Source organism: Coffea eugenioides, chromosome 2 (genome assembly GCF_003713205.1).
Source record: "Coffea eugenioides isolate CCC68of chromosome 2, Ceug_1.0, whole genome shotgun sequence".
NCBI lineage: Eukaryota > Viridiplantae > Streptophyta > Magnoliopsida > Gentianales > Rubiaceae > Coffea > Coffea eugenioides.
The window spans coordinates 29,632,470-29,658,330 of record NC_040036.1 but is presented as its reverse complement, the minus strand read 5'-3'; the positions used below and the strand labels follow the sequence as shown (position 1 = coordinate 29,658,330).

The following is a 25,861-nucleotide window of genomic DNA, read 5'->3' as shown; positions in this document are numbered from 1 at the left end:
AGGTTAGATTCGGGGCAACTACACATGTTCATTTGCCGATTGAATCAATTTGGTATCAGGACTGTATTGATTCGGGTGTGTAGTTTGGTACCATATTATTTGGTAGTTGAAGGCAAATGGTTGCTAAAAGAAATTTTAGCCAAGGTGGAGATTTGTTAGAAAATTGGCTTAATTTCTTTTAGTTAAGTTTCTTATTTGGTGTGGGAAGTAACTAGTTTCCTAATTGGATTTAGTTACTTGAAGTAGTAGTCAAGTAAATCCCTATTTAGTAGAAATTAGATGCTATTTCTATATGAGTTTAGGAAATAATATTGGTTTCCAATTGTTATTTGGTTTTTTGATAGTAATGTTCTCTATAAATAGGTGGGTTGGCAAACTACACAAGAGACACACAAGGAGATACAAAGGGCATCATGTAGCCTTATACATGGGGTGTGAGAGAGGGTTCTTGAGATATGAGAGATGGTATACAAGGGTTGAGCTTGGGTTCAAGTTGTATTCTTGTATAGGATTTTTCCTCTCATAATAAAGAACGTGTTTCTCTCCGTGGATGTAGGCTTAATGGTGGAGCCGAACCACGTTAAATATTGTGTGTCATTTATCTTTCATGCTTGTGACTTGTTTTACCATTAAATTGTTATGCACTTGGTGTCTCAATAGTTGTTTTGTTCCGCGTCTGGATCCTAACAGTTTGATACAGGATTTTGGAAGCACCTTTCTGGAGCACTAGAGCACTAGATAGTGCTATCAATGTGTTGACAAAAGGTACTAAGAATGATGCCAAAAGCCTAGAACTAACATTTCCCACAAAAACCAGAAAGGGAATTAAAGAAGGGGAACAAGTCGTCACAATATTTTAGCATACTAAAACTTGTTAATTTGTTGGTGTAAAGTAGGATAAACATTTCCATAACAAGTTAATATGCAGGTTGTTGAAATCTTCTAAGCTATTTCCTGACCATATTCATGATTTGGGGTGCTCCTTCTTGGACTCTACATCTAGGCTAGATGAGGTCGTTAATTTCTTGACAAAGATTACTTTGGATGGTGCTAAAGGCCTAAAGGTAACATGCATTTCCCACAATTGTTAATTTGTTAAGTAAAGTAGGATTAGAATTTCCATAAGAAAGTGATATGGGGTTTGTTAGAATCTTGTATTCCATTTATTGATCATAATCTTTAAATTTAGAGCCAGAAAATTGGATGTCTTAATGAGATTTTAAGGCCTACACTAATAAAGAAAGTACCTCAAAGAAAAAGTTGTAGATCAAAATTATAGCAGCATCTTTGTGCAAGGAATTAGGCAATGGATTAACATACCTCAAACATAAAGAAAATGAAGATCAAATTAATTGTAGTCTCCAGGTTATGGAACTATGAGTCTATGACAATACTGGTTAATTTATTTCTAAATTTCCAGGTTCACTAGAAATGCCTTGTAATGTTAACAGAGACCTATGAACTCCGAAGTCATATTGTTAACAGGAGCAGGTTCAATTTCCAGCTCTTTTTCCTTTTATCTGTTTTTTTGGGTAACAACTTTATTAGTAATACTAAAATGATAATTACTACATTTTAGAGTGGATCTACTAGTAACGAGTGATAAAGAAAACATATACAATTATACATTATAACTTCCAAAGTTTGAGCAAGATCAAGTGTCACTTTTTTTTTTCTTTTTTTGCGCCAAACTTAAATGCCAACCACTCATTCAATGCAATTTATACTAAAACAATTTTTTATTTTTATTTTAAAATAAAAAAAATTTCTAGCAGGGGAAAAATGTGATTTTAAAAACGGAAAGGATGTAAAAGAATTAGAATTCAGAACCTCTAAATCATTAAAATTCCCTACCTATCAAAAAATAAAAAAAAAACTATGGAAAATGTGTACATGGGTTGTGGCCTTGTGGGTACTTGACAAATATTGCTTTGGTCCAATGCAAGACCGAAGACGTAAAAAAATTGAGTAGACCTAGCTTGGCCTCACAAGAGTAGACCAACTTTGGTTAGTTCCTTCAAATCAGAACGGGCCAACCTATGCCTAGGCTTCCTCCGACAAATCCAATCAGTTAGACTCCTCTTCCCTCTAAACTAGACTAGAGTAAATTATTCAAATGTTATCATTGCGATAAAAAAAAAAAAAAAAAATAGGCCAACCTTTGGGGTTGACAAGAGTGCAAAATGATTTTTAATCTCAGTTTGGATTCAATTTAGATGATCAAATTTCAGTTGTTTTGACATAGGAAAACATTATTTCCCTATGTTTTGAGAAACCAATCAAATAGATGTTTATAAGTTATTTCTTTCATTCTTCTTTTCTGAAATTATAGATGACAAAATGGTGACATTGCACAAAAGTCGAAACAATTTAATCATGGGCATACATGAATATAATGTACCCAAAATAAATCTTGAAAAACAATGAAAACGATGTCAAAAGATAATCTACAAAAACGAATCAAATAAACGAGTCCAAGATTCTCCATTTTTTTGTGTCGCATGAATTGGTTTTTCAAGAGAAACCTTTGCATCTACAATTTATTGAAGTAATCCAAATTAGAATTTCTCAGTTTGAAGCAAAACTCAATAAAATAGAGCTTGGTTAATAAAGATAAACAGGAAACTGATCCTCTTCTGAATTGCTATTTTCTGAAGTTTTTGTAGAAAAATATACTATAGAGATTTGATATGTATGAAATAAAAATGTGATTAGGAAATGTGTTTCTAAAATATTTTTTAGAGAAAAATTGCATACCAAACAAGATCTAGCAAATGGAGATCTTGATAAAGAAGAAAGATGAAGCAAATGAGGAAAAAGAATTAGTAGCATATCAATGTAAACGTAGAATGAACCCACCACATAAGTCATAAAAAAATTCAAGAGATTCGGATTATATAAATAATCTGGCCTTAGTTGGCAAAACAGATCAACATGGTGGTCATAATGGAGACCCGGCTGCAGATTGCAGAGTTCTTCTCAAATTCTTTTTGGTCTGAAATCAATCCCCCCTGGATTTGGAACCTTAGAAAATCATCATTAGTCTTAGTTGAGCAACTCTTAGAGGCAAAAACAATGAATTAAATAACAAAAAGATAAAAGAAAATTAATGAAGAAAGCTTGGCTGGAAAGCAAGGGAGGCTTTAGATGACCCACACATTATAGCTTTTTCCCATGTGAATGGACTAATCCCTTAGATGTTTCAACTCAAGAACTCTACCATCTCCACCGCCCTAAATCCAAGGAAGTTGATTTCAATTCAGCACAACAACATAGGCCCGGATGGCCATACCAAAAAAGTTTGGTGGATGATGTGGGCTGGGAATTTGGAGAATCAGTAGAAAATGAGGAACCCTTAAAGAGGTCAGAGCTTTCCAGGTGTCCTACATATGAAAGGTAAAATCTGTTCAGACTTTGCAACTAGGATCCCCATATGATCCTTTCCTTCCCTTTTTTTTCCCCCACCATTGACCATGGGATGTAGGAAAAGTCCCTTGATGCCGACAGCCTAGCAAAGATGGACCAAATTCTTGTACTAAACGTGTTACAAGTTTTGCCAAATTCTTGCAGCCATACAAGAATCCAGATTCAAGTTTCTTCATTCTTGTGCATAATTGAAACACATAGTATCCTTAATCCGAGCGATTATATAGTATGGTGGAAGCATTTCTTGATGTAATTTGGTGTGACGTTAGTGCAATATTAACTAACCACGTATGTCACATGCTTTATTTTCTTGACCGTATTCAAAAGAAGAAAAATTTAAGAAAACTATGAAAGCATGCCGTGCAAATTCAAGAATGTCAAAGTGATCACAAGTTACAATTGCATTAGTTGACACGAAACTATTGTGGGCATTATTAGGCTGTCAATTTACTAAATGAGGCATTGGTTTTGAGAAATTATAAATTGCATTGTTTAGGAGAAAGTAAAGTATTAAAAAAAAAAAAAAAAAGACTACTAAAGCATAAGGTACCTATGCTGTCAGAGCTAGTACTGCCAACTGGGATGCTAATGCACACCATAATTAGGAACACATTGGCCTCCAATAGCAGGAATTTTAGGTCCACTGTGAAGAGGGGATGCAATAAGCAATTAAAAGTAATAGTGGCAAGCAACTATTCCCTGCATCATCAACTGTGGTTATTTGAAATTTAACTACCCTTATTGCTCAAGCAATTGATGCACACAACTGGCCAGCCCAAAAAGTAATGGCACAGTTTTATAGTGATGGGGCTCTTGTGTTGCCAAGTCAGCATCCTATGTGGACTGAGATCAAAAAGTTGACAGCAGGTGGGGGAGGGGAGGTGAAGGGTGGCTGCTCTGCCTTTTGCTTTTGTGTTACTACCACCTTCATTACCTCTGCTTTTCATTTACTTTGACAACATTCTTTTTTTTTTCTCCTGCTTTCAATTCTACATTCCACCACCCCCAAGCCATCATTTCTTAGAAACACCATTCATCTAAATATCTTTCTCCCTGCCCTCACACATTCATCAAAGACAAGAAAATTTATCACAGCCTTCATACTGTCATTCTGAATTCAATGATCATATAATTCAAGAGCAATGGTAAGATTGTTCTTGATGACCATTACTTTATGCACTTCAATTTTTGCGTTCGTTCTGTTCTTCTCAACACAGGAAAAGGATTCTGATCAAGTTGTGCTCTTTGATGATCCAGGGAACTCCTGTAAACATCATAGTTGGATCCCATGTCTGGGCTGAGGATCCTGAAGTTGCCTGGATAGATGGAGAAGTTACAGAAATCAGGGGCAACGATGCCACCATAGTCACAACAAGTGAGAAGACGGTAAGCCAACATTGCCCTGCTATACCTATAACTGCTAATACTTGTATTGCCATCCTGTTCATGACAGAAAGAAGAAATATAAGCTGGCTCAGTATGATAAGGTTGAAAGTAAATGTGAATTTAAGAAGCATGACAGAGTATCCTATTAAAGCTTAGCTTGTACACTAAAGATTGCTTAAAGAACTCAGGGACCAACTAAAAGTACGAGAAGAGAACTTCTTGTTTGGAACAACCTATCAACCAAATATTAGCTAAATCTACAATAACCATTTGTACGGATTATTAATGGTAATGTAATACGAAATATGTCTAGCCAGAGTTAGAAATTGATCACAGATGTTTTATGTTCAGCTTAGGTGAGGTTATTTTCAATATTCCCCAACTTTCTTGGCAAAAGAGATGAAACTGTATGGAAACCATGAATTGATCAGATGAGACAAACTAAATGTTGCATCCTTCAAATTTCAGATAGTTGCACCCATTTCCAGCATATACCCCAAGGACACTGAAGCACCACCAGCCGGGGTCGATGACATGACCAAATTAGCTTACCTCCATGAGCCTGGAGTACTCTACAACCTTGCATGCCGTTATGCTCTAAATGAAATATATGTAAGAAGATTACTACTCAAAACACTGTCTAAAGTTATGTGAAACAATCACGTAAAGCTACTCCTAATTTTACATGATCCTGGATTGAGCAGACTTACACTGGGAACATTCTAATAGCTGTGAACCCTTTCCGAAGACTTCCACATTTGTATGATGTCAACATGATGGAGCAGTATAAAGGAGCTGCTTTTGGAGAGCTAAGTCCCCATCTTTTTGCTGTTGCAGATACCTGTTACAGGTATCTCAGTAATATGCTGTACTAATTTTCACTAAAAAGATCCTCCCAAGATGCTATAGCTGACATGTCAAACTCCATGTATTAGATCAATGATAAATGAACAGGGAAGCCAGTCTATCTTGGTAAGTGGAGAAAGTGGAGCTGGAAAAACTGAGACAACAAAAATGCTAATGAGATATCTTGCTTTCATGGGTGGTAGATCAGGTACTGAAGGAAGAACAGTTGAACAACAAGTTCTTGAAGTAAGTAATCTTAAATGCCACTTACAAGATTTTTCACAACAAGTCAGTAAACTCACATTTCCCCTTGTCAGTCCAACCCTGTTTTGGAAGCATTTGGCAACGCTAAAACTGTGAAAAACAACAACTCAAGGTACAATATAGGAATACTATTTTTAACTCCCTACCAATCTCCAAATTTTCCTTTTCAATTTCCATTTTGTTATGGATGGACTTACAAGAGATTTATTGACTGAGTGTCTGTTCCAGTCGTTTTGGTAAATTTGTAGAAATCCAATTCGATAAGCATGGAAAAATCTCTGGGGCTGCAGTTCGAACATACCTACTTGAAAGATCACGTGTTTGCCAAGTTTCTGATCCAGAAAGGAATTACCATTGTTTTTACATGCTTTGTGCATCACCTCCTGAGGTGATCTCACAAAATTAAATTTGTTCTTGACTCTAAAAAGTTCTACATACTTCAACCAGTTAACTGTTCAAATATACGCAGGATGTGAAGAAATACAAACTTGGAGACCCAAGAACATTCCACTATCTGAACCAAACAAATTGTTATGAAGTGGCAAATGTAGATGATGCAAGAGAGTATCTAGAAACCAGGAAGGCCATGGATGTTGTTGGGATACACCAGGACGAACAGGTGAATAAAGAGGGAAGATGGAGGTGGGGCAGGGAGGGGGGGGGGGCAGGACCGCAAGTTAAACCGGCCACAGTATTAATTTCCTTTGACATTGCTATACTTACTTATGTAGGAAGCTATATTCCGAGTGGTTGCTGCAATACTTCATCTGGGGAACATTGACTTCATCAAAGGGAAGGATGTTGACTCTTCAAAAGTGAAAGATGAGAAATCACTCTATCATCTCTGGACAGCTGCAGAGTTATTAATGTCAGAACTCTGATCACCTCGACCCTTGATTAGGCATTCCAAGATTTGAACACGAATCTATACTCTTGTCAGTTTACTTCTTACAGGTGCAATGAGAAGGCACTGGAAGACTTGCTCTGCAAGCGTGTAATAGTAACTCCAGATGGAAACATCACCAAACCACTGGATCCAGCTGCAGCTGCCACTAGTCGTGATGCTCTGGCAAAGACCATATACTCCAGATTGTTTGATTGGTAAATAGTTCCTTTATGGATTGGAACTTTTGCTGTTCAAAATTACAACTTATATTAGCTTATGCCTATTTTGAAGTGATACATCACCACTTCTTTTTCCCCTATGTTTAGCTTTGTAAAACATGATTGCACATTTATTTAGAATCTGAATAAATGAGAATTTTCTCACATGATTGCACATTTACAGTTCAAACGGTAGTACTAGAAGAAACTAGGAGTCAAGTGCATTGTCAAATTAATATTTCCTAAATATAGGGCTTAATTATGCAAATTAAGCACATCTAACGGCTAACATGTAGGATTGTGGACAAGATAAATAGCTCCATCGGGCAAGATCCTGAAGCAAAAAGCATAATAGGAGTTCTTGATATTTATGGCTTTGAAACCTTCAAAATCAACAGGTGCGTGCTACTTGACTTGTGACATGTTCTTATAATAGTAACTAATTTCAACAAAAGCATCATGCTATGTGCTTCACGTGGTAGTTTTGAGCAGTTATGCATAAACCTGACAAATGAGAAGTTGCAGCAGCATTTTAATCAGGTCAGAATGAAAGTTCATTGATTTCTCCAGTACTTTTCTTCTCAGCACATTCATGTAGAGTTAAGTAACATTAAATGGAAAATGTCATGTATACAGCATGTATTCAAGATGGAACAAGAAGAATACACAAGGGAGGAAATTGACTGGAGTTATGTAGAATTTGTAGACAATCAAGATGTTCTGGATCTTATTGAGAAGGTAATGTCATCTTAGCCCTAAACTGAATACAAGAAGGCATTTCAGATGATAACATTCGACCTTAATGCACAGAAACCTGGTGGCATAATTGCACTTCTTGATGAAGCCTGGTAAGTAAATTCTTTTCTCTGATTTGTTGTGATTAGGTAATGATTCGTGACTAATCTAATTCAAAATGAACCTCTTTTGGTAAATTAAAATCTCAGAGAGCAATAGTGCTGCCTGTTACAAGTCAGCATCCCTTCAGCAGTTATGATATGATAAAAAGAACTTTATAACAAGGAAATTAAAATGGAAAAAATCAGTTGACACGTATATTGCTTATGTCTTCTGCAGCATGTTTCCCAAGTCAACTCATGAGACATTTGCACAGAAGATGTACCAGACATACAAAGCACACAAACGCTTCAGCAAGCCAAAACTAGCTCGAACTGATTTCACAATTAATCATTATGCTGGTGATGTGAGTTAATCTCATTCCTATTTCCCATCATCCAGTCATCTGCCAGACCATTCCTTATCTTCGAAACATTGGCCCAACAGGTTATTTACCAAGCAGATCAATTCTTAGACAAAAACAAGGATTATGTTATTGCAGAACATCAAGATCTATTGACTGCCTCAAAATGCCCTTTTGTTGCAAATCTCTTTCCTTCTTTACCAGAGGAAACATCTAAGCAATCCAAGTTTTCTTCCATCGGTACCCGCTTTAAGGTAAGCTTAATATCATTTGCATAAATATGGATCTAGATATATAATTGTCAGAATTCTAAAAATGTTCCTTTACTTCCTCATTCAAACTTCCAGCAACAGCTACAATCTTTAATGGAAACCTTGAATACGACAGAGCCACATTATATCAGATGCATAAAGCCTAATGCAGTGTTGAAGCCAGGGATATTCGAGAATTACAATGTCTTAAACCAGTTGAGATGTGGGGTAAGTTTCCTTTTCAAGTGCATGCTGGCATGTTTTCCCAATACACATATAACAAAGGTTTCTTCCTAAATGTGGGTGATTAATTTAGTTCTACCAACATGCTCTGGCTGCATCTTTCTACCAACGTGCTCTGGCTGCATCTTGTGGCAGGGCGTCTTAGAGGCAATTAGGATAAGTTGTGCAGGATATCCAACAAAGAGAACATTCGACGAGTTTCTTGACCGCTTTGGTATGTTAGCTCCAGATGTTCTAGATGGGTATGTATTATCAAAACCTACCTTCTTCAGATTTACATGCACGTATACAAATAAAAGAGGTCTCCAATCCAGAGAATCGTAACACCAAGGATACTAGCCATCCACTGAAAAAGAAATATTTTCCAAAATCAAATGTTCAATCGGCTTGGGCAGAGCACCATACCCATCCCATTTAGCTTAGCTTCAGGATGACTTAATAATTTGCCTGCTGGATCTCAAAGGTGTTTAATGTGTTGAAAATGCAGATATGAGGAGAAATCAGCATGTATTGCAATTTGTGACAGAATGGGCTTAAAGGGCTATCAGGTAGCAAATCTAATAGCATACATAACTGTGATGCAGAATAAGAAGTACCTTTTTCATGAAATTAAGGGACTTCCATGGTTAAGATAGCATCCTAGCTAAATGATCCTCCATCTTTTAGATTGGCAAAAGTAAGGTATTTCTCAGAGCTGGGCAGATGGCTGAGCTGGATGCTCGAAGAGCTGAAATTCTGGCTCTTGCAGCAAGGCGAATCCAAAGGCAAATCCGGACACACCTTACCAGGAAGGAGTTCATTACTCTACGAAAGGCAGCAATTGATACCCAAAAACTTTGGAGAGGTGAGAAAAAATAATTTGGATGGGTAAGGAAAAAAATAAAAATAAAAAAAGCCTAAAGATTTTTCATGAAGTCCAGTCTTGTTCACGCATGCATCAACATAAAGAGGTAATTCTGTAAGTTCTGACAGTATCAAGTTTTTTGCATTAATCAAATTACTTAAAACAGTAAAACGATGCTGGTGGATTTCATACCAGAGTGCACTTGTTCTTTTCATATCATATTGCTGCAGGACGTATACATTTTTTTATCATGCATCAGATTTAACCTTCAGCAAGTCCAGTTTCTTAAAGTAGGAGTAATTGCAATTTCATACTAGCTCAAAGGCATTCTCTTTTATTATTAAAAACAAATGCAAGACCAGTTCGTTGTGCATATTCAATACTATATGGACATGCACATATTTTAATAATCCCTTATGCCACTTATACAGCACAAATTGCACGTAGACTTTATGATTTCATGAGGAAGGAAGCAGCTTCAATCCGCATACAAAAACATGAACGTGCTCGTGCAGCAAGAAAATCTTACACAACACTAAAAGCAGCAGTAACAGTCATTCAAACAGGAATGCGAGCAATGGCAGCTCGAAATGAGTACAGACAGAGGAGACGAAACAAAGCAGCAACTGCTATTCAGGTGACTTAGATCATAATTTATTCAAGACAAAGTTGATCACACATTAGCATACTGCAAAAAGTACCACATTCTGAGCTGACATGTGTTCCTGTAAAACAGGCTCAAATTTCTTGAATGAAACTTTTTGTCAGCTTAAAGGATAAGCTAGAGTCACAAACAACAATTCATATGAATATATTTCAATTTGTTATTATGTTGATCATTCGACACAAGTCAACATCAGCCACATAGGAACCAATTAGATTGCTGTCCAATGGTACCAAACTTGTGGGCAAAATAAAGCAATATTAACAAAAATTAATATGTCAGAAGGGTGTTGATGATGGAAGATGACATTTGAATCTCGCAATTGACTTTCTTTGCATAATTCTTCAAATTGAATTTCACACCACAGAATATGTCCCTTGTGCAGTCTTCTTTCTAACATGAATTTGTAATGTCTATAAAAATTTACAAAAATTTCAGAGTGGGATGTCATGATAGTCATGAGCTACAACAAAATAACTTAGATTCTCATTAGATCATGAAAGTGAAGAAGATGGAAAACAATGTCTTGACACTGTCTTTCACAATTCTGTTCATTATTATCATTTGCAGACACAATGGCGAAGATTCCATGCAGTTACTGCCTATAATCAGCAAAAGAAAGCAACTCTCACTCTTCAATGCCTCTGGAGAGCTAGAATAGCAAGGAAGGAGCTTCGGAAACTGAGAATGGTAAGCATATTCTCCTCGGTTTTGGATAATATATCAGCTAACAAAGATATTACCAAAATATTCTGCATTCACCAATTCTCACATAGTTGATCAATAATCAACTGAAATTCCACAAATGCAGGCTGCAAGGGAAACGGGAGCACTAAAAGAAGCAAAGGACAAGCTAGAAAAACGTGTAGAAGAGCTGACATGGAGATTAGAATTCGAAAAGCACTTAAGGGTATGAACCTGAAAATCTTGTTTAATCTATAAAGATCTGAACTAATATGTTTAACCAGAATTGAAAGATACTTCAGAAACTGTAGCCCGTAGACCATTTGACTATGAATAAATTTGTACTTCAGTCGCACTAGTTTCTTAATGTGCATACTATCATAAAATTTGCTTGGCATCTTTGCAGATTGATCTCGAAGAAGCCAAGGGACTAGAGATTACCAAATTACAAAATACATTGCAGGAAATGCAAGCACAACTAGATGAAGCACATGCGGCAATCATACATGAAAAAGAAGCAGCAAAAATAGCAATTGAGCAAGCCCCACCAGTCATCAAAGAGGTACCAGTTGTGGACAACAGCAAGGTAGAGATGTTGACAGACCAAAATAAGGAACTTCAGGTAAAACAAGCAATACATATCACTATGAATTTCTTATAAAACACAAAAATTTCCTGCATCTTGGAATAGAGGAATTTAATTATAATACAGAGTTAACAAAAATGCAGTTTGATTAGTGTCTCCTATAAAGATATTGCTACGTGATTGCAGCACAAAGAATATAGTTGCTGGGCATGTTATCCTTGACAAAGAGAGTTTTCACATGCAGGAAGAGATAGCAGAATTAAACAAAAGGGTAGCAGAATTTGAGCAGACATACTCTGAAGTGCAGAAAGAGAGCCAGGCCAGACTTAGAGAGGCAGAGGAGTCACAACTCAGGGTTTTGCAACTTCAAGAGACAATTGGAAGGTAATAGAATAGCATACATTGGCATACATCAACATCTCCAAAGTTTTTGGGTTTTCTTCTGACAATTTCAGGTAAATTTTCAATCTCAGACTAGAGCTCAACTTATCAAACCTTGAATCCGAGAATCAGGTTATCCGCCAACAGGCTTTAGCTGCGCCAGCTACTGAGGAATTTATTGAAGAAATGGAAATGTAAGAGTATGCATATCCATTTCAGTTCACGAAGTTCAACGTAATTTGCTTTCTCACTATTCCACATATTATATCACAAAACTAGCATCATGACAAACACAATAATCGTTACAATATTCAATAAAAGAAGATATTATGGGTTGAGCTTGAAACCTGGAGACTCCCTGTATTGTGAAATTTATTTCATAAAGTTACACTTCTATTTGTTCAACGGAAGAGGCTCACAGCAGCGTAAGATATGATTAACATTTAGCCCATTTTCCTTGAATCAGCTAATTATATTCTTGAATCAAAGCAATAATGGAGGTTTTATCCAAATTGTATATGAGATTTTAAGTTCTTATACCTATTCCTAGATTTCTTGGTGCATAATGTGGAGATATGTTCAGTCAAAATGAGTTTCTAATAATACAGCTCTAGAACTTTAACTACGGCTAGACCAATGCACAACAGTAAGTCTGCTCAATAGTTTACGCAGCTTCAATACACAGAAATAGCCTCTTTCATTGCAGTAAAGCTGCAAACATGTACCTTTCTTTGACAGTATAGTGGCAAAATGATTTTGGACTAAATTTTCCTTCAATTCACAACATTTATGTCAGTTGTCATAAAAAACCTTTTTCTTAACAATATTCACAATAGAAAATCTAAAAGATTTCATTCTTTTCCAGACTCAAGAGAAAGATCAGTGACTTGGAGTCAGAAAATGAAACCCTTCGCAGCCAAAATGTTGTGGTGGAGCCAACATCAATTTCTGATGGGGAATGTTCCACAGTAAAGGTACTCTGGCTGATTGCACTATTTATAAAATGGTAATTTTCTGCAGCATTAACTGCTCCTCTTTGGACATGCAGAGTTTGGACAATGGATTGAAGATCAGTAATGGACCTCAAACAGAGGAAGATCACGAAAGGAAAATGCCTGAACAACAATTAGCCAAGGTATATCAAGTTCCCTGCACAATTTCTCAAAAAAGATATGATATTTGATTAAGACTATACTCCTTTCTTGAAATAACCCAAAATTTTCATTTTCAGGATTCCAGCAATGTTGTTCCCTTCCTGACTAAACAAAGATCCCTTACAGACAAGCAGCAGGTAATAGCCAAAAACCATGCCTGTTTCTCAGAGACATTAACTGGTATGATTCAGTGGATTGTCAAGCCATTTATTCAATATCTCAGAAACCCTCTTCTGTTTCCATGCAATCAGGAAAACCATGATATCCTGATCAAATGTCTCATGGAAGATAAGAGATTTAGCGAAAGCAGACCAGTTGCTGCCTGCATTGTGTACAAAGCACTACTTCACTGGAGATCCTTCGAAGCAGACAAGACAACAATATTTGACAGGATTATTCATACTATCCGATCATCAATAGAGGTAAGACCCTTCAATTATGTAAAATGTTAGGTATGACTACAACATACTTTAATGTGTGTCGCACATTTACCAGCAAAAAATTCATCCATAATATATGTTCAACCCTAGAATTCATAAAACAACTACTGTAAACTACATGTCCATGCAGGATCAGGACAACTCTAAAGTTCTAGCATATTGGTTGTCAACCACTTCAACTCTTTTGCTTCTGGTGCAACATACAATTAAAGCAAGTAATACACCAAATATAGTATCTCATCGTAACAGGAGTCCGCCCAGCACTTTCTTCAGAAGAATGGCACAGGTAGGTTTCCCACAATTGAATTTACTAACAAATTTTCAAGTCAAGCTCCTACAATGATTGGATTGATTTTCAGGGTTTTCGTGAACCTTCAATAAGGACAGAAACTTCAAGCGGTTACAGCGGAATGGAAGGAAACTCAAATATGCGATCTAGAATAGAAGCTAAATACCCGGCCCTGTTGTTTAAGCAACATCTTACTGCATGTGTCGAAAAAATATATGGCATGATCCGTGACAACTTAAAGAAAGACATTGGTCCTTTCCTCAACTTATGTATACAAGTAAGCACATTTACAAGGAAACAACTGTATGGTTTAAAAACAGTCTTAAACAGTTTCTAACAAAATCTTTAAATGCAATAACAGGCACCAAGATCTGCAAGGACCAGAGTGCTGAGAGGGTCGTCTAAAACTATCCATTCCAATTCCATTGCAAAGCAACAGGCGTCCAATGTACACTGGCAAAATATTGTCAACAACTTGGATCATACCTTAAGCATACTCTCTGAAAACAATGTAGGCTGAACTATAATTTCCATGGATTTGCCTTGGTTCATGTAACAACAGAATTATTTTGCCAGAATTCATGAGCCATTCTTTCTTTTCAGGTCCCTTCTGTTCTTATAAGGAAGATTTTCAATCAGGTCTTTTCCTTCATCAATGTTCAGCTCCTCAACAGGTATGCAGCCTCCTTATAATCTTACAACAGAGACAGATGACATTAAAATTGCAAAAAGCACCAGCTTATTAAGTTACTTTAAGTTTCAACAATTAAGGCATGCCAATTTTTATGCAGTTTATTGCTCCGTCGTGAGTGTTGCTCATTCAGCAATGGGGAATTTGTGAAGGCAGGTTTGCAAGAGCTGGAAAATTGGTGTATTAAAGTAACAGAAAAGGTAATCGATAAATGAAAAACCATTTATTGGTTACTATTCAAGGAAACAGAACGCAAAACATAACTGCTTGTTATTCTGCAGTTCACTGGATCATCTTGGGATGAACTTCAGCACATAAGGCAAGCAGTGGGGTTCTTGGTAAGGTGTTTTTATTCCAGTTCAAAATATTTTTGTCTGTGTGTAGTACACAAAAGGTGCAAATCTCAGACTGGTATGGCATGTACTTAAGATTAAATATTAAACTAAAATTGCTTCAACTTTGCAGGTTTCACATCAAAAGGCTCAAAAGTCCTTGGAGGACATGACGAACGAAATATGTCCGGTAATCGATTATGTGCATCCAATATATAACTATGAACATAAACGAGTAGAGTATAAAAGTTCCATTCAATTGTGACCTTCCAGTTTTTAGTCTTAGATAAAAAGAATTAGAATATCCAAGATGTGCACCAAATGAAGTCTGACCTTATTGTTCAATCTCTATTATTTCCTACTGTTCAGATGTTGAGCATCGCGCAAATATATCGCATCGGGACAATGTTCTGGGATGACAAATATGGAACACATGGCTTGTCTCCAGAAGTAAGGACTCTCCTTATATTATTCATTGACATGAGGGTTTCTACTATTTCTTCCAGAAAGTTATTTAACTACATGATTCAGACTCAGACAAAATCTGTAGTAAATGGTGTCACTAGGCAATAAATTAGAATTAAAGTAACAGCATTTTTTAGACTCAATTATGTATTCTACCTTTAAATTAGAATTTGGGCAATAAATCTAATGTGATCAAACTACATTAATCAGGTCCTTTAGATAGTGAACTAAATTCTTTAACATCACAACATTAAATGTGCGAGAAATCATGTCTACTCAAATTTAATACGAGACACCACCAGAAATATAATAATGTAGCTTGGAATTCACGAATAGTCTCTGGAATCTCAGGTAATTGGCAAGATGAGAGCATTAACAGTGGAAGATTCAACAATGTCAAACAATATTTTCTTGCTTGATGTGGATTCAAGGTAACAAATACACTCTGTACAGCCACCAGATGCTAAAGTAGTGCCACAAAGTCATGACTAACTGATTTGACATTTCACAGCATACCTTTCTCCGTTGAAGAGATATCACAATCCTTCCATGATATGAGGCTGTCTGATTTGGATCCACCTTTGCTCCTTCGCCAAAGATCTGATTTCCATTTTCTATTGCAGCAAACAGATTAAGAGTTTTCTTGTCTCATCTACACGTTTCTTTACTGTTGACTGAGAGCAGTTAGAGCAGCCACTGGAGGTATACCAATTTAGTTGCCATTTTGTTTCAATTATTCATTAATTTTTTTTTTTTGGTGGTGAGTGATGAGAAATCAAATGTAAAATTTGCCTTCTTTTAGATTTTTCTTTAGCTCAGCTGGAATTAGGAAAATAGTATCACATTTTTTGAATTGCAGTAGTGCTCTTGGACTGGGTTATTGTAAAGACTGATATAAAGCAGGGAATTATTTAAATATATTGGCAGAGAAAAGCACATTGGTATTATTTCATCAGTGCAGATATCATGTTTGAAATTGCCTTCCCCTCTTTTCCTCCTCTATGGTTCAACTGTCATCTGCCTTACAGAGATCCAGCAAAATAGCAGAAGGCAATGAATAAGATATTACAAAGATTTGCATCAAATGCCAGGCATTTATTTGCTGTTAGGAGGTAGAAGTAACTCATAGGAATAACAGCTGCCAACAGACATCCAGAAAACTTGCACATTGACCAACAGAGTAGTGCTCCATCTTTATCATCAGTTGTAATTTGTAACCCTTTAACCCTGCTACAAGCTCCACCACACAGAAGACCACCACTTCATAAAGAAGCCTACTGCAATTTTGTTCTTACAGTGGCCTTGGAAGTCCTGCAAAGGTAGCTTCAAGTGCATCAAATACCAGATAAATTACGGGGGAACAAAAATCTCATGTGGTAGTGATACTGATGGTTGCTGAAGTAGTTACAGATGACAAAGAGATTTGAAAATGGCTACAAAAGGACTGGGACGAAGCACTATAAATTCCAGTCACATAGTTGTTAGCATACAGAACGCAATACTTTTAAATGGTTACCAACAAGTACTGGCATTATAGATGCCCAAAACACACTAAATGCATCAAAATATCTGTCAAAAATCCTAAGTTACCTCTGGCTAATAACTCAATCATGCTGCTAATACAACTTTAAGCAAAATTACATTATTTGAGAACTTATATGGACAATAGTACTCCAGGTTTATCATTCTCTCATCCCTAGTGAGTGTTAACTATGGAGGTACACTAGGGTAATTATACTCTAATGAAGAGAGGTTTATGCTCCTTTTCAGCTGCAAGTTCATTTTATCATGAATGCAGCATCATTAAGCCCACTAATTTACAAAGTGAAGGTACCCCCAAAATCCTCTCTGTAGAATTCTACATTATCAAATATCAGTTTCCATACTCATGTTCTGATATATGACAAATTGAAAATACCTCTAGGGTTCATAAACAACAAAAAAGAAGAATGAAATGGACAGAAGATCTATCATATTCTTTATGTGGGTGCCCTTATTGATTCATGCACCAAAACTTAGCATTAATCCCAGTCTTCAAGGTTTGGAAGTACGCGGATTGCAACAATTGGCAATTCAACTGGACCTCCTCAGCATGAGACTCTTACTGATAAGACATATAATCCTAGATGAAAGTCTGTAAAGTTGGGTTAATTATAATCTTTCAAAGAAGCAAGTTTATCAATTAGAAACAGGATGATCTCACCAAAATTATTTGCAATCATACAACAGAATGCTGTCAAATATAGTCTATAAAAGGGAAAGTATATATCAAGAGTCTATGAAAGCACAACAACAAGAGTTCTATCCAGCACAATAAACAGCATTTCCACTCAAGCAAGTTAGATAAATGTACCTTAAACTTGTAGATCAAACAATCAGGCAGAGACAGAGAAAACAGATAGCATGCTGACTAATTCATCCCACAGCCAAAAAAAAAAAAAGCAATAACATAAGTGTAAACAGGTATCTTGGGAGGAAAACATCTTGTCACAGTATTATAAGTGACCAACTAGTATTTATAGGAGTACAAACCTAACCAATTATTTACAAGAATACCCTTACTAATATTATCTACAAGAATACTGATATTCTCCTAACACTCCCCCTCAAGTTGGAGCATATATATCATAAGCACCCAACTTGTTACAAATGTATTTCACCCTAGAGCCCCCTAAACTCTTGGTAAATAAATCAGTCAATTGATCTACAGACGGTACATGAGATGTCTTGATGACTCCGTCAAGCAATTTCTCTCGAATGAAGTGACAATCAACTTCAATATGTTTTGTCCTTTCATAAAACACTGGATTAGACGTAATATGGACAGCCGCCTGATTATCACACACTAAATTCATAGGCTGTTTATGCTCAAACCCAATTTCAAATAACATGCTCTTCAACCAAACCAACTCACACACAGTGTGAGCCATAGCGCGATATTCAGATTCTGCACTTGATCTGGAGACAACTGTTTGCTTCTTACTCTTCCACGACACTAAATTACCACCAACAAATATACAATATCATGTGGTCGATCTTCGATCTGAGGCAGAACCAGCCCAATCTGCATCACTGTATCCTTCAATATTAGTGTATCCGTGATTTTGATACAGCAACCCTTTTCCAGGAGCACTCTTAAGATACCTGAGAATTCGTATAACAGCATCCCAATGACTAGTACGAGGGGTATCAAGAAATTGACTCACAACACTCACTGCAAACGAAATATCAGTTCTCGTTACAGTGAGATAATTTAATTTACCCACAAGTCTTCGATATTGTCTAAGATCATCAAGTAATGCATCTTGATCTCCTACTAATTTCACATTGGGATCCTTAAGAGTATCCACAGGTCGGCAACCTAACATCCCAACTTCACTCAACATATCGAGTACATATTTCCTTTGACATAAATAAATTCCATATTTAGATCGAGCTACCTCAATACTCAACAAATACTGTAGATGACCTAAATCCTTTGTCTGAAAGTTTGCCTGCAGATTGGATTTAAGTTTCTGGATCCCCACAATATCATCACTTGTAATCACAATATCATCCACATAAACAACTAATAAAATTTTACCAGCATTAGAATGCTGATAAAATACAGAGTGATCTACTCCACATCTTATCAGACCGAACTCCATGACAACACTACTAAACCGGCCAAACCAAGCCTTCGGAGACTGTTTCAATCCATACAAGAATTTTTTCAAACGACAAACCAACCGCGGATTCTCCCCCTAAACAACAAATCCAGGAGGTTGTTCCATATATACCTCTTCTTCCAAATCTCCATGCAAAAATGCATTTTTCACATCCAACTTATGCAATTGCCAATTATAAGTGGCTGCCAAAGAGATAAGAAGACGAACAGAGGAAATCTTTGCAACAGGAGAAAATGTTTCGAAATAGTCGATTTCATACACCTGAGCAAATCCTTTAGCTACCAGACGAGCCTTCAATCTATCAATAGAACCATTAGGTTGTACTTTTATAGTATACACCCATTTACAACAAACAACCGGCTTATCAGAAGGAAGAGGAACAATATCCCAAGTACCATTTTTCTCCAAAGCAAGCATCTCTTCTTGCATAGCTAAACTCCAACCAGGATCATTGAGAGCATGGGTAATAGACTTAGGAATGGATACCGAATCAAGGGAAGCAACAAAAGAAGAATATGACAGAGAGAGACGAGAATAAGAGACAAAATTAGAAATAGGATGAGAAGTACAATGTCTCTTACCTTTATGTAAAGCAATAGGAAGATTTGACTCACAGGAGGGCGTCATACCTGGATTTGAAGATTGAGAGTTAATTGGTGAAGTGCGTAGCATATCAGGAGCTTTCTCAACCGTGGAACGACGAGAATAAATTTGAAAATTAGGACGAAATAATCGAGTTATGGAATCTGGTGAACTAGATAACTCAGGTAATAAAGGTGAAGGGATTAGCAAAACAGGAGAAGGAAAAGAGGAACACTGGTCTAACTCACAAGACATACCTTACTTCATAAAATAAGGAGTGGATTCAAAGAAAGTAACATCAGCACAAGTGAAAAAACGATTTAAAACTGGATTGTAACATCTATACCCCTTTTGCGCTCGTGCGTATCCTAAGAAAATACATTTAATGACACGAGAATTTAATTTATCCATCCCGGGAGCAAGCTGATGAACAAAACACACACACCCAAAAATACGAGGAGGTAATTTAAATATAGGGTCATGAGGAAAAAGAATAGAGTGAGGTAATTGACCTCTAAGAATATTGAATGGCATGCAATTAATTAAATAACATGTAGTTAAAACTGCATCACCCCAAAAATGTTTGGGCACATTCATGTGCAATAAAAGTGTCCGAGCAATCTCGATTAAATGTCCAATTTTCCTTTCAGCAACTCCATTCTATTGTGGAGTGTGAGGACAAGAGAACTGATGAAGAATACCGGACTTAGTCATAAAGGTATCAAAAGAAGTGAAAAAATATTCTTTCGTATTATCACTGCGAAGTATACGTACAGGCACACCAAATTGATTCTTTATTTCTGTAACAAATGCACAAAAAATGGAATATAGTTCTAAACGATCTTTCATTAAATAAAACCATATTACTCTGGAAAAATCGTCAACAAAGATTACAAAATATTTAAAACCTAACTTTGAAGTGACTCAACTAGGATCCCAAACATCAAAATGAACTAACAAAAAGGGTTCCCAAACCGTTTATTGATTCTAGGGGCAAAAGAAACACGATGATACTTTCCTAATTGACAAGACTCACATTCTAATGAAGACAACTGACTCAAGGTAGGAACCAACTTTTTCAAATTTTGTAGAGACGGATAACCCAAACGACAGTGAATTTCAAGAGAAGAAACAGTAGCAGGGCACGCAATCGGACCATTAGAGTTGAGAAAATAAAGACCATTATGCTCATGTCCTCTACCAATCGTTCTCTTTGTCTTCAAATTCTGAATGACAACAAAATCAGGAGAAAAAATAACTGAACACTATAGAAATTTAGTAAGCTTACTAACCGACATTAGATTAAAAGGCAAATTGGATACATAAAGAACAGAAGGCAGCAGAAGAGATGAGTTAATTTCTACAGTGCCTAGTCCTTTAACTTTAGTTGTGGATCCATCAGCTAAAGTAACATGAGGGAAGGAAGGAGACTCTTGAAAATTAGAAAAATTTCTAGAGGTACCTGACATATGATCAGTAGCTCCGGAATCAATGATCCATGAGTCAAAATTAGATGATGTGGAGAGACAAGTCATAACATTACTTTTTTGTGCTAAAAAAGTAGAGGGAAGAGATGCGTGATTTGCAGTTTGGTACTGCAAAAATTTGACATAATCTTTCTCAGATATGGTAAAAGTCTTCTGGGACTCTTGCGCTGAAGAACTTGATTCAGCTTGGTCAGTGGTAACCGTATTAACAAACCGAGGTGATTTTCCATTTAAATCCCAACAAGTATCACGAGTGTGAATTTTTAAACCACAATGATTGCATTCACGGGTGCCTCGACCTTCACGACCCCCACGACCTCCTCTACTTCTTCCTCCACGAGAGCCACGTCCAAAATTAAATTGTTCTGTCCGATTGTTGTTAGCAATTAAAGTAGATTTGTCATGAATTAGAGCACCGTCACCCTGTGCATTGTCCTTAGATGCAGAGCGTAAGACCCGAGTATACGCCTCTGCAAAGGATGGTAATTGTTCACCTGCTAAAATTTGAGATTTGATTGGTTCAAATTATGGCTTGAGACCAGCCAAGAATTTGAGCACAATCATTTGTTCTCTTTGCCTCCGCATCACCGTAATATCACTTGAGAGAGGCATTACAGCATTTAATTTTTCTGAGACTCGCTTAAGATCAGCAAAGTATTCAGTTACTGTCTTATTATCTTGTTGCAACTGAAAATACTCCAAAGAAATATCATACATCCGTGAGAGATTACTACAATATAATTACCGGACATAATCCCGAACTTCTTTTGTTGTCTCACAATGAGAACGCATGTAAGCAATTCGTGGCTCCATAGAATCCCATATTGCTCCAAGAATTTGAGCATCCTCTTGAATCCACATTAGTTTCTTGCCGTCCTCCGTAGAAGAGTCATCTGTCAGATATCGTTGCTTTCCTAAACCTGTCAGATAAATCTTAACGGCTTTGGACCACTGTTGATAATTGGTGTCATTTAACTTCCAATTTGTGATTTGAGACATCACCATTGGTATAATATTAGTGGATGTCACAGTACCTTTTGATAAACTTTCAACCATAGCAAATAGCACTTCAATCCAAATAAAAGGTCAAAACTCGAGACGAACAGTGCCGTGAACAGTACAACGTGAACAGTGCCGTGAATAGTACCGTGAACTCGAGACGGACAGTGCCGTGAGCAGTGTCGGCGTGAACAGTGCCATGATGAACAGTACTTTTGCTAGATGTTTAACCCTAACCCTAGGACTTTTACTCTGATACCATGTAAACAGGTTTCTTGGGAGAAAAACATCTTGCCACAGTATTATGAGTGACCAACTAGTATTTATAGGAGTACAAACCTAACCAACTATTTACAAGAATACCCTTACTAATATTATCTACAAGAATACTGATATTCTCCTAACAATAAGAATTATATTATTTGAGTAATTTATTAAAAAGAAAATCATAAAAATGACGGTTCATAAGGGCAAAATGACATGTGACTAATGTTTGGGGGGAAAATGCATTTTACCCCAATAGACAGCTACTACGATATAATTTACAGCCATATGATAGATGAACGAAAAGAAGAGGACAGATCCAAGTTATACTTAGTCACATACATCTGATACACAAAATTAATACTGTGCTAAATACAAAACCTTGTTAGCAATCACAGTATTCTGTATTGAGCAGAAATCAACATTGGAGTACAAAGAGGCAATCTGTGGTCCCTTGACAATGCAATCCAGATACAAATCACCAAAAATCATTGCACGAACACTTACCACCAACAAAATGGTGGAATCTATTAGAATCTCTTAAAATAATTTGTCTACCCACTATTTCTGATATGTATTTAAAGGCGGAGTGACAGTCCCCGCATATCCGAAGATTTTTCATAATCCTTATTGGCAACTCCGATTTGCGAGTGAGAATGAAAGCAACCGCTAGCCTCTCACTATGGTAGCTCAGCAGCTCTTCCTTGTTCTCCTGTTCAAGGTCGTGCATGGCAAATTTCAACTCTGGCACATATCCAGCATCCTTCATTTTCAAGTGTAGTTCCTTAAGCTTTGCATATATAGCATCTTTATCAGGGTGTGATTTGTCTCCAGAAACAAAAACGTGAACACCATCTTTCATGTTGACCCAGCTGCATCCAGCTTCCTTCCTTACAGCTGCTTCTCTCATTGCACGTCTAGCCTCTGCAACATCTGCCCACCTTCCACCAGAGGCATGCATGTTAGCGAGAAGTACATAATTTGCTGCATTTTGAGGTTCCAACTCCATGAGCATTTGAGCTGCCTTGTTGCCTAGATCTCTCCTGCGACCATTTGCTCGACTGCAGGCCCCTAAAACAGTTCTCCAAATTAAATTATTAGGCATCATAGGCATCCTATTAATGAAGTCCTCTATTTTTTCAAGCTTGCCTGCTCGTCCAAGTAGGTCCACAATGCAAGAGTAGTGCTCCATTTGAGGAATTAAGCCGTATAAGTTGCTCATTGACTCAAAATGATAAAAACCTTTCTCAACCAACCCCACATGGCTACACGCAGATAAGACACCAACAAAGGTGACATGATCTGGTGATTGACCTTGCATTTTCATTCTTGAAAAAAGATCTAGAGCTTTGTGTCCATGACCATGCCGAGCATAGCCAGATATCATAGAATTCCAAGAATAGACATTCCTCACAGGCATTAACTCAAAGAATCGTGAAGCATAATCAATTCTTCCACATTTAGTATACATGTCAACAAGTGCACTACCAATAACAACATCAGATTCCAAACAAGATCTAACTGCACAAGCATGAACTTCCATACCACGCTCTAATGTAGCAACTGAAGCACAGGCACTAAGAACAGAGGCAAAGGTGAAGCTGTCTAGTCTTTGGCCATTCTGCAACATAAGCCAGACCAGATTCATGGCCTTGGACAAGAGCTCATTGTGTATGTAACCTGAAATCATGCAGTTCCAACTGACATCATCTCTCCTCCCTAGCATTCTTGAGAATATATTTTCACATAAATTTATTGCTCCACACTTTCCATAGCAAGAGAGAAGTGCATTCTCAATTGAACTATCATTCATAGCACCATACTTTAGCACAAGAGAATGAACTTGATGAGCAAGCTCAAGAAGAGAAGGAGACACTAGTGCTTCAAGAACATTTATAAAGGTGACTTTGTTAAGCTTCCATCCAGATTGCATCATTTCCTTGAAATACCCTATGGCATCATGACCATATATGTCGGAACAGCTAAGGGCCCCAATAATAGAATTCCATGAAACTTGATCGTGTTCAGTCATCAACGAGAATAACTTCCTGCATGTAGCAATAAATCCACAATTGGCATATAGTGAAAGAAGAGCGTTTGATACTGAAACATCAAAATCAAGTCCCAGCTTAAGTCCTTCACTATGTAGTTGTCCTCCCATTGCGATCCAACCTAATTTTCCACATGAACTCAATATGCTTATGATAGTAAAGTTTGAAGGCACCAGTCCAGTACTCTTCATTCTACGGAATATTATAAGTGCATCTTCAAAGCACTCATTATGATCTAGACCTGATATTATAGAATTCCATGATACTGAATCTCTATCTACCATGAGTCTGAAAACAGAAAAAGCATCTTCAATTGCATCACATTTGGCATACATATTAATCAACCCATTTCCAACAGAAACCTTGGAATAATCTAAGCCATTCCGAATAACATTTGCATGTAGCTCCCTACCTTTCCTTCGTCCTACATCCAATGATGAAAATTCAGGAAAACTGCTCAACAGAACCAGCAAGGAATCAGAAGTGATTCTAACTAAATTTCTTGTTTCCATAAAAACCTTAACTGCCTGTTCACCTTGACCTAGCCTTATCAATCCAATCATTAGTCCATTGAGGGTCGCTGCATTCCTTGTGCCCATCTGTTCAAAGATTTTATTAGCAGTATCAAGCATAGCAAACCTTGAAAACCCACTAACCAATGCACTACCAACATAGAGGTCTTGCACATATCCAGACTTCTCTACTGCAGCAAGAGTCTGCTCAAGAACAAACACACAAGAACAGGAGGCTGCAGTAATTAAGCTCCCAAAAGTATACTGACTGGGTCTGAAACTAAATACTGAACCCTCTTTCTGCAAACCAGAAAAGAGCTTGAAAGCTGAAACAGCATCTTCTCTTTGAGAATAGACTGAAATAATGGAGTTCCAAGAGATCAAGTTCCTAAATTTTATACCATCAAAAACTTGCCAGGCATACTCAGCAGAACTCATACAACTCCCATACATCGAAATCAATACATTGCACACAAGAAAATCACACGAATGTGGCGTTTTTGAAATTAAACCGTGAATTTGCATACCGAACCTTAAAGCAGAGGCCCGTAAGCCCTGACAAGCTCTCAAAGCACTACCAACAGCATAGTGATTTGGGAAAAGCCCTGAGACCAGCGTTTCTCGGAAAATGTGGCACGCATCCTCAAACATATCATTCTGGTTGTAACCAGAAACCAGGCAAGCCCAAGTAACTGAATTTCTTTCCCACATTTCAGCAAACAAATGATATGCAGATACCATATCCCCAACTCTACCGTACACACTAATGAGGGTGTTACACAAGAACAAATCTTTGTGCAACCCATTTCTTATTACTTCTAAATGAAGCTGTTCAGCATCAAATTGGGAGCATGAATATTGGTATTTCTTGATCAGAAAATCACGTTTTTCAGGAACTATAGGCGAAAAACAAGCGGGTATCTCGTCAAATGAAGGGCTTTTTCTTAAATAGGATGGCAGAGCTTCTTCTTGGCTTTTCTTGTATTGGTTCAATGGAGAAAAGGGTGCCTGAATCGGGTCCTCCGGCGGGTTGGCGAAGATGGGTTTGGG

The 25,861-nt window shown here is 37.1% G+C and overlaps 2 protein-coding genes across 2 annotated transcripts; one reads left to right on the top strand and one right to left on the bottom strand.

The window, feature by feature from the left end:
• The first annotated feature begins 4,421 nt into the window (after positions 1–4,421).
• LOC113762070 (myosin-12) lies at positions 4,422–16,208 on the top strand. Its single transcript, XM_027305322.1, has 39 exons — positions 4,422–4,812; positions 5,281–5,424; positions 5,517–5,662; positions 5,748–5,904; positions 5,976–6,034; positions 6,151–6,310; positions 6,392–6,541; positions 6,654–6,790; positions 6,877–7,023; positions 7,323–7,424; positions 7,509–7,566; positions 7,663–7,764; positions 7,837–7,874; positions 8,101–8,227; positions 8,308–8,478; positions 8,572–8,703; positions 8,854–8,960; positions 9,206–9,266; positions 9,385–9,562; positions 9,994–10,199; positions 10,797–10,916; positions 11,038–11,136; positions 11,317–11,532; positions 11,741–11,880; positions 11,970–12,071; positions 12,743–12,851; positions 12,926–13,012; positions 13,109–13,168; positions 13,283–13,453; positions 13,602–13,757; positions 13,831–14,037; positions 14,122–14,271; positions 14,364–14,434; positions 14,552–14,651; positions 14,733–14,789; positions 14,917–14,973; positions 15,153–15,233; positions 15,600–15,679; positions 15,760–16,208. The coding sequence occupies exons 1-39, from the start codon at positions 4,675–4,677 to the stop codon at positions 15,881–15,883; spliced, it is 4,707 nt and encodes a 1,568-aa protein (XP_027161123.1). The 5' UTR covers positions 4,422–4,674; the 3' UTR covers positions 15,884–16,208.
• A 4-nt stretch (positions 16,209–16,212) lies between these two features.
• On the bottom strand, positions 16,213–25,640 carry LOC113762071 (putative pentatricopeptide repeat-containing protein At5g09950). Its single transcript, XM_027305323.1, has 2 exons — positions 22,756–25,640; positions 16,213–16,559 (listed from the first exon to the last, which is right to left on the bottom strand). Exons 1-2 carry the CDS (start codon positions 25,550–25,552, stop codon positions 16,540–16,542), a joined length of 2,817 nt encoding a protein of 938 aa, XP_027161124.1. The 5' UTR covers positions 25,553–25,640; the 3' UTR covers positions 16,213–16,539.
• Between the last annotated feature and the right edge of the window lie 221 nt (positions 25,641–25,861).